The 9,189-nt window shown below is 34.0% G+C and overlaps 1 protein-coding gene across 1 annotated transcript; it reads right to left on the reverse strand.

Annotated features, from left to right (window-relative positions):
* Positions 1-1,217: 1,217 nt before the first annotated feature.
* Positions 1,218-8,840, reverse strand: LOC149484892 (very long chain fatty acid elongase 7-like). The gene is made up of 6 exons (XM_089701224.1): positions 8,780-8,840; positions 6,525-6,715; positions 4,113-4,250; positions 3,537-3,642; positions 2,520-2,656; positions 1,218-1,683 (listed from the first exon to the last, which is right to left on the reverse strand). Exons 1-6 carry the CDS (start codon positions 8,838-8,840, stop codon positions 1,432-1,434), a joined length of 885 nt encoding a protein of 294 aa, XP_089557350.1. The 3' UTR covers positions 1,218-1,431.
* Positions 8,841-9,189: the final 349 nt, after the last annotated feature.

Below are 9,189 nucleotides of genomic sequence, written 5' to 3' on the forward strand. Positions count from 1 at the left end.
ATAAAATACTGAAGATAGCGAATTTTGCTGAAAGGAAACATTCCTTTATATTTAAAAAGAAATAGAACTGCATTCAAAGATTTTTGACAATTTACTTTTTTTTTTTTTTTTTTTTTTTTTTTTTTTTTTTTTTTATAGTGGGGAAATCTTCGAAAGATACCCACGGCCCCCGGGGATGGAGCCAAGGGTTATGTCGGATTCTTACCGACTAAAACCCCACTGTGTTCCGTCGAGCCGCGCAGTTAGCCGGGGCCGCGGGTACTCTTAGAAATCGTCCACGACCCTGGCAGCGGACGCCCGGTTACGGGCCCACCTCCGTTACCACCTACGGCTGCGCGCGTGCTTTGACAATTTACTTGCATCGACCTATATTGAAAGAAGATGTATATATACGAATAACTATTCCCATTTCTAATTAGAGATTTAAATAGTTTGGAAAATCCAAAAGTGCACGCCTCATAATTTTTTTTTAATAATTATTTATTAATTATTATTTTTGTTTATTTAATAACAATGAAACCACATCGAATCAGACCCTGAAAAATGAAAGGGTTCTATTCCTGAGCATACTCAAGCGTAAGAGAAAAAAAAAGTCGCTATCGTGTTAACAAGAAAATCCTCCGCACATACAGACACACGGACGTCCAAGACAGAACTTTTTTAAACTGTTTTTTAACTAGTTTAAATAACAAAAATGACATCAAAAATATCATGAATGTTAAAAATAGTGTTTTTTCTTAATATGTGTGTGTATGTATTATCTTACAAGTGCAATGTATGATACATAAAGACATTTTAAGTTTGAAAAATCAGATGTTTTGCGCGAAGTGACAGTAGTACCCACCTCAACGCTTCGCTTATGAGGCGTGCAATACAGCTTTGAAAATTCCATTTAAATAATCTAGATTCTAGACTAAATAATAAAATATTTTTTCTTATTAGTAGGATTTATATATGCACTACAGAGAATATTATGTTATATTGTTGTGCACTTAAAATAAAATAGTCAAAATAAATAAAAAAATACAATTGTAATAAATAAATTTAGACAAAAATACGCTTTAATAAGACTTAATTCATATAATAATTGTATTGTCACCTATCCTTGATGAGTATATAAAGTTCGAATTAAATCTGTCCGTTTAAAATTTGTCAAAATCGTGTCTCAATATTTATTTCGACAGCAAACTTTAAATTAAATATTTATATTGGAGCGATAAAATATTTTAATTAAACTTAAATTTGTAAACTAACACTAATCAACTAAATTGTAAACTATTCCGACAAGTTTAACAAAATTATAAAATTCCTGGTCTTCGTTCATTTTGCTCTCTATTTAAATTTAGTGAAATTAAATTACAAATTTCAATATAATTACTGCACTAAACAATAAAAATAATAAAATAAAGTATTTTAAAATCATAAATTTGTTTAAGTTTGTTCAAACCGTTGCCGCACTATCGTGTCTTCAAACAATTGCTTTTTGGTCTCACCGTTTTGAATTTGGACTTGTTCAACTTTTTCTTTTGGCTTTTTAATGTATGTTTTTATATAAAAATCGACGAATAATATCAACATGAAGAGGTTGTTGGGAAGAAATAAAAGGGCCGTCCATCGGGGGTAGCCACAATCTGGCTTGAAGATTAACGCAGCCATGTGAAGACAGCACCAGGTCAGTTGTATCTGTAAGAATTTATAGGAATTAGAGTATATTTTATCAACAACATAAGATTCCAAAAATATTTATGAGAGCTATTAATTATATCTTACGGCTTTCTTTTAATTAGTATTATAAATAGAAATATGCGTACCTACATTATCTCTTTCTTCAGGATTTTTTAAATGGGATCAAACACTAGGATAAAATATCTTCAAGACAGATAACAAATAAGCGTACCAGCTGGATACCGTGGAATTTCCCTTATACTGATTAAAAAAAAATGAAAAGTGATTTGATTCAGTTACAACAAATATGTGAATTTTTGTAATATAATCCCTAATCAATAAACCATCTAATTCAGCAATCACAATCACGTAAGTAGATAGTAAAGTTATAAATAAATATTTGACAAAGAAAATAAAATGAAGTATTGAGAAGAGTGAGAACAAAACAAAGTAGCTTTCACGTACTAATTTTTCTGTCCTCTCCTAAGGAATTTATAGCACATACGCCAGAAAAGCTTAAAAGCTTAGTCAGTTAAAACGCATTTCAGCGCATGTCACAGCGCCCCGTTAGGGTGCTTTTCCACCAACAATGTGCGACGATGATGGGCTATACTGTGGTATCGCTTCAAACGCTTCAAACTTCAAACGAAACGAAGCGTTATGATTGATTGGTTTTTACAAACACATTCATTCATACAACTACACACCTTCGCACATTATTGGTGGAAAAGCACCCTTTGACGCTTGGGCGTCATAGCGCGGCGTCAGGTTAACGCTCTGACGCAGTACGCGTCCTATTTAGCAAGCCAAAATCTAGTCCAAAGTCAAAGCCGTTTAATATCATGTGGACTTACAATTTGTAACTGTGTGATATGTTTCTTCCACCACAAGGAGTTCTTGACGCTCGGAATGGCGACGGTCAGTAAATAGTAGCTGTACATCACGACGTGGACGAAGGAGTTGATCACACCGACGAGTGTACCGTGGCCACCTGGAAAACAAAATATCGTATAAAGTATTTATTATTATGTAGGCGATTATGTGTCGGTATGTAAAAAAATTTAGCGTTTCGATGATACATAAAAACTAAGTTTAAAAATTTTTTTGCTCGCTCCTTCGTTCCGGTATAGGTCCAACCACTGATTTTTTTATTTAGTTGTATACATAATATGCAGCCTTAATGATAATTTTGTGTAAAATACAAGCAACCACTGCTCCAATAAATCTCACTTTGCTCGAACACAAGTTATATGGCTGTTATAATTAAGCATTTTTTTTATATTTAGTGGAGAGGCAGTTACATGATGAATGGTCGCGGAAGAATTCCAACTAATACCCGCGGCCCCATCATTAAAGCGGCTCGACCGAACACAGTGGGGTTTTAGTCGGTAAGAATCCGACTTACCCACGGCTCCTTCCCCAGGGGCCGTGGGTATCTTTGGAAGATTTCCCCACTTAAAATAAAAAAAAGTACGTGATGAATGGTAGCTTTTTTTAATTACCTACCTAATTAGTAAACTTGGTTCATGCATTTGTTATATGTAACATATCGAAAAGAACGGGTTATAGTTATATCCTGTCACGTATTATTATAGAACCTTCTTGTATAGAACATTCAATTAATATCCATAGAGGAATATGTACATTTTTGTAAGGTAATGCTCGATACTAGATAATATAAACGTCTGAATATCAGTACCTAGGTACTTTAGATTTAAAAAGTTGGAGTGTAAAAATTGAAAATAAAAATTCAGTATCTAATAAAAATTGTAGTCTTAGTCCTTCTAGTCTTAGTCTTAGTTCTTATTTTTTTGGTAGGTAGTCGGTATTCAACGTTTTTTTTTTCATATTTCATATTATTATTAAAATACCTGGTAAATAAGTAGTAGCTGCCCAAATCAAGATCACCATGCAGGTGTGATGGAACACATGAAGGAATGATATTTGATTTTCCTTTTTCCTCAACACGAAGAATATCTGAAACGAGTAAACAATAAATTAATATATAAAAAACACACCTATAGATCGAAGTGTTTTTGATTTGATCCAATTGTGAAAAGTGATTATCGCCATCTATGATCAAGTTGCATAACTAATGAACCTATGTATCAAATTACTGTACTACTTTTAATAACTCTATCTGCAATTTCTTTTACAACAATTATTATTGTAATCAAGTCCCATTTCTTTAGGGTATAGAAAACATAAATAGTCAATTTAATGGAGAATATTATAAACAAGAAAACTTTTTGTTTCTCACTTCCTTTTACATGAGGGTTAGCACGCCACTGCATCATATTCAACAATTATCCATACCTACTAGTTAATGTAATAAACGTGAAAAATGTTTATCGTAGTACACAGTTACCTACTTATGAAAATAATGTAAAAAAAATAAAAATAACTTCCCAACCACGTACTATTCTACATTTGTATAAAAAACTAACCGTATCAATCAAATCCAAATACTTCAACATATAATAGTGATGCACTAAGCCAGCTACGATCATAGCATGTGGATTGTCAGTGTAGTCTATCGGCTCACAGAACCACCTGTAGTTCCAACCCCATGCATATACTATCGCCTGGAAATAAAAAAAAATATCTTCATCATAGTCCTTTAGGCCCTCTGGCCTCTACACTATCGTGATTGTCTCTACTCGCCCAACGCTGCCCATTGTGTAGAAGGCCCAGTATAAGCAATAAAAAGACGTGTGGCACTCGGGGACTGCCGCGGTAAAGCTATTGCATAGCATGCCTTCAAGCCACACCTCCGAGCAAGTCGGAGTGGGGAGCGTGAGGTTTTTTCGTTACGGAATTTCTCGATTTGGTCCCCGCGCTCAAGGCCCGCGATAGAAGCTATGCAATAGCTTAAAAGGTGAAGATAGGTAAACAACCCAACATTCGATCTTCAAAAACGGCACAATAACGCACACAGGATCAGACGGTATAGTAAGATCATAAGAAAAAAGACAACTGAAGCAAAAAATACCATAGTTACATCTTTTAACTTATAATATTATCATTGCAATATTGTTTGGTGCAAATTTTAATACAAAATTTGTCATTTTTAAGCCTCCAACAGGCAACATATTATGGCTCGCAACAGGTGACGTGCAACATATATAAAAAGACGTGTGGCACTCGGGGACTGCCGCGGTAAAGCTATTGCATAGCATGCCTTCAAGCCACACCTCCGAGCTCGTCGGAGTGGGGAGCGTGAGGTTTTTTCGTTGCGGAATTTCTCGATTCGGTCCCCGCGCTCAAGGCCCGCGATAAAAGCTATGCAATAGCTTAAAAACAAATTTCAAATCATTTATTTAATAAACGTTGCACAACAGCGCACGACGGACGTTGCCAGTTGGCGCGCAACATGACGCGCGATTTGGTGTCTGTTTAGAGAGCATTATTATCGAAGACTGACATAATGTGTATAATAGTAGAGCGTAGACGGACAACATTGTGACATCATGTTGTATAACTGCATGTTGTCTAGAGGAAAAGCGGGTTAACTCATAGATAAGCTTAGCTCAGACTTTCTAGGTTAGGGACTTGTTTCGGAACCGTAGTAAGTAAACCGTAAAAAGCAATGATATACGTAGATTTGACGTAATAAAACAATAATGAAACTAAAAGTTTCCGTGTTTATATTTGTTCAGGAAGGGAATAAATAACAGTTAAAATATGCGCATTAATTAAAAAAGAATAGCATCAAATGATAATCAGAATATAAAGTTCAATTGTTATTCAATTACACGAGTCTAAAGGACATTATCTTCTGATATACTTCGTACCTTCGCTCTATTTCAATTTACATAACGGACATGAAAAGCAGTAATTGCACGCCTCATAAGCGAAGCGTTGAGGTGGGTACTACTGTCACTTCGCGCAAAACATCTGATTTTTCAAACTTAAAATGTCTTTATGTATCATACATTGCACTTGTAAGATAATACATACACACACATATTAAGAAAAAACACTATTTTTAACGTTCATGATATTTTTGATGTCATTTTTGTTATTTAAACTAGTTAAAAAACAGTTTAAAAAAGTTCTGTCTTGGACGTCCGTGTGTCTGTATGTGCGGATCCTTTTTCTTGTTAACACGATAGCGACCGAAATACTTTACTAATCGAGTCTTTTTTTTTTCTCTTACGCTTGAGTATGCTCAGGAATAGAACCCTTTCATTTTTCAGGGTCTGATTCGATGTGGTTTAATTGTTATTAAATAAACAAAAATAATAATTAATAAATATTTATTAAAAAAAATTATGAGGCGTGCACTTTTGGATTTTCCAAATTATTTTTTATTTTATTTTGATGTAATATTACGTATTCTACTATATTTTGTTTGGTAAGATTATATCTCTAATAACTTGAAGAATTCTACCTTTATTATATATTATCTAGTGCACAAATCAATAACCTTCTTTTTAAAACATTTAAGTCAGTATTTATGTTAAATTGTAACGGCTGTATACTTACAGACCTTATAGGGAATTGTACTTATAATTAATGGTGTAACGAAATGAAAAGCCTTTTTTTTGAGCATACACATCAACAAAGTCTAGGGATATTTGATAGGTCGCGGAAGAATTCTAACAAATACCTGCGGCCCCATCAACAGTGGGGTTTTAGTCGGTAAGAATCCGACATAACCCACGGCTCCTTCCCCAGGGGCCGTGGGTATCTTTGGAAGATTTCCCCACTATAAAAAAAAGGGATATTTGATAGGGACATTGTAAATGGAAAAACTTTGTTGACGTTTGTAACAAAAACATCCGACATTAATTCAATCGTAATTGTAAGTACCTAATGAAATAAGACAATTTGTAAAATGGAGAAGAAGAACTTACCTCTATAAATAAGTAACCACTAGCCAAAATTTGTACTAAATTAACTATGATCATCAATTTATCAACATTGTATGGTGGTCTATTCTTCATCCAGTTTGGTCCGATTTTCAAGACAAAAAGTAAATATAGTCCAAGTATACATAATCCCTGGTAAGGCTTCGCAACTAAGAACCAGGTTTTCGTTCGTGGATCTGAAATATATGATAAATGAGATTACCTATATTAGATTATATATATTAGATATATTAGAAGATCGCTTTGATTTATTCATTGTTATTATCAACATTAACAATACTATACTCTTAACACAGTAAAGCCTCTAGCAGTAAAGAAAGGTGGTATGGCAAACATTTGTTGAGCAACAGTTGATCAACATTGTTGATTATGGCTGTAAAAAAAATACTGCTGTTCAGAATTATATATTGCAGACTGATTTATAAATATTTACTGAACACAAGTTGCCGTCCAACTATCAATTTTAGCTTACCAATCTGGGGGCACGGTAGTGCCCCCGCCAAGACGAGCCAAGCGAGGCGCACGGGCACTACCTACCTTTTCTCGAAGCGCTTCGACGTTTTTTTGAACCCTCATAACTTGGGTTTGGATTATGCTAGATCAACAAAATTTTCGGGATATATTGTCAATAGCGGACTTATTGAACGTATTAAGTTTTAATTACATTAGCTTTTATACTTCAGATTTTATTTATATCTAAAAAACGCTAATTTCGTCACTGACTCACTGATGATCATCAAAATTCTTAAGGTATTTCCTAATGTCCTAGAAAGCTGAAATTTTGTATGTAAGCTAGTATTAGCACATAAACAACAAAAAAATTATAAAACTTGTAACTTTCATCCCCCAACCCCTTAGCCAAGCCAAGCCACATATTTTGACTAAGGTGTAGAGTTTGTGAAGTTAGGCCTTGTAGAGTTAGGGCGTGTAGTGTTAGAAGCTTGGCTCTACATGAGATCTGATAACTTTTTGACAGTGCGAATCATATGGGCTCGTCTTGGCAACATTTTACATGAAAATGTTTTTGGTGGGATTACATATTTCTTCTCACAAATATGTCTATACTTTGCTAATCGTTTAAATAACACCCATATTGTAATACGGTGCCCAGGCTCCATCCACGAATGTAGATGTTCCGTATTGTGATATTTTTGAACAGTACTGTAGATTGACATATTAGGTATATCTAATATTTCCCTACTAAAATATGAACGTTAATATTATGTCTGTTACATCAAAACCACTGAACCACAGTATTACAATATTATTTCCTACAGTAAGGAATCGCCTTTGATGTCGCGCGATGCCGCCGCCAGCGTAGGTACTTACGCTGCCACACGAAAATACGCTAGGGTTGCAACAAATGGGAAATAAAACAATTTTGATTATTAATATTATGATGAAATCATTTATTCATATGTACATTCAAAATAATTGCGATTATTAAATCTGATGTAATTATTTGTTCATAAATATATAATTACAGATATTGCACTGCTAAATATTATTTACGTGGACACTTTATTTTTGGATGTTCTTAATTGTATATTATACCATTTAACTAAGTAATGCATTCGCATTGGGATGTACAATCTGATTAGAAAATAATGAGGACAACATATACATAGCTTTGATTTTAATTCAACAGATACAATTAATACAATCTTTCTGAAATATTGTTTCCTTCTGGGATTTCAATGTAGATTTACATCCGTAAACGGAACAGTTTTTGCGCGTCATAATAGAATATGTAAGTACCTATGTATAGTAAAATTATTACACAAAAAATACGACTGCGTCGTCCTTTCGCGATAGTTAATGCAAACTCAGCGTGATTGCATTAAGCGGCCCGCGTCGCCCGACCCCCCGCCAGTTCCCCTCCGTTTCTCTGCACAAGTACATTCGTCGCCATACTGTAGGATGGTAATACTGTGAGTGTGACTGAACCGTGAGGAAGGACGAAGGCTACTTTAAAAAAAAAAAACGACGAATGACGTAAAACGACGGAATCGCGGACGAAGTCGCGGGCAATAGCTAGTTCGGCATAAAGCATAAGAAGAGCATATTTGATTATACTAAACTATCTTTTCGTCATAAAAAGGCCGTTTTTTTCGACTAGCCAAATGCTAAGAGGATACATTATATTTAGTCACATTAAGTTAGTAAGTTTAGTCGTTATTCATAAACACCAATGTTTTCTCTATATTCTATTAGTATTATACCTACATTTTGATTATTACCTGTTAGTTCGTCGAAAACGAAGCCGTATCCACTCCATATCATTTTCAGGAGAGTGGCCATTTCTGTAATATCATCGTTATTTATATATTTATTTTATTTATGGAACACACAACAAAAAATACACATTACATTACATATCAGGAGACATTATCTAATTAATAATTGTATCTAATGTTTTTATCAATTATAGGTGTACACAACATTCGCATTACTAACACTTATAGAATTAAACATAAACGAAAGAAAAAAATAATAATATTGTTATTTTATAAAGTTACATAATTTTGCGCCAAAACTGACTTTCAAAAATTGTTATGAGAAAAATATAAGAGTAGTTATACTATTCAAACAAATAAAATTTTTATTATACAGGATAAGAAAATGTCACCGGAAGGAAGTTAGCGCGGAA

The sequence above is a fragment of the Colias philodice genome, chromosome 11 (assembly GCF_061535455.1).
Source record: "Colias philodice isolate Cphi_HAF_F1 chromosome 11, ilColPhil1 Martin Lab GWU primary, whole genome shotgun sequence".
Lineage (NCBI taxonomy): Eukaryota > Metazoa > Arthropoda > Insecta > Lepidoptera > Pieridae > Colias > Colias philodice.

What these genes read in the sequence shown, in the direction of transcription:
- LOC149484892 (XM_089701224.1), bottom strand. Translation starts at nt 8,840, where the DNA reads ATGGCCACTCTCCTGAAAATGATATGGAGTGGATACGGCTTCGTTTTC. An exon ending in AGCTACTACTTATTTACCAG is followed by an intron (nt 2,657 to 3,536) that starts GTATTTTAATAA and finishes TTTGTTTTCCAG; the next exon opens with GTGGCCACGGTACACTCGTC. An exon ending in ATATCACACAGTTACAAATT is followed by an intron (nt 1,684 to 2,519) that starts GTAAGTCCACAT and finishes AAATTCTTACAG; the next exon opens with ATACAACTGACCTGGTGCTG.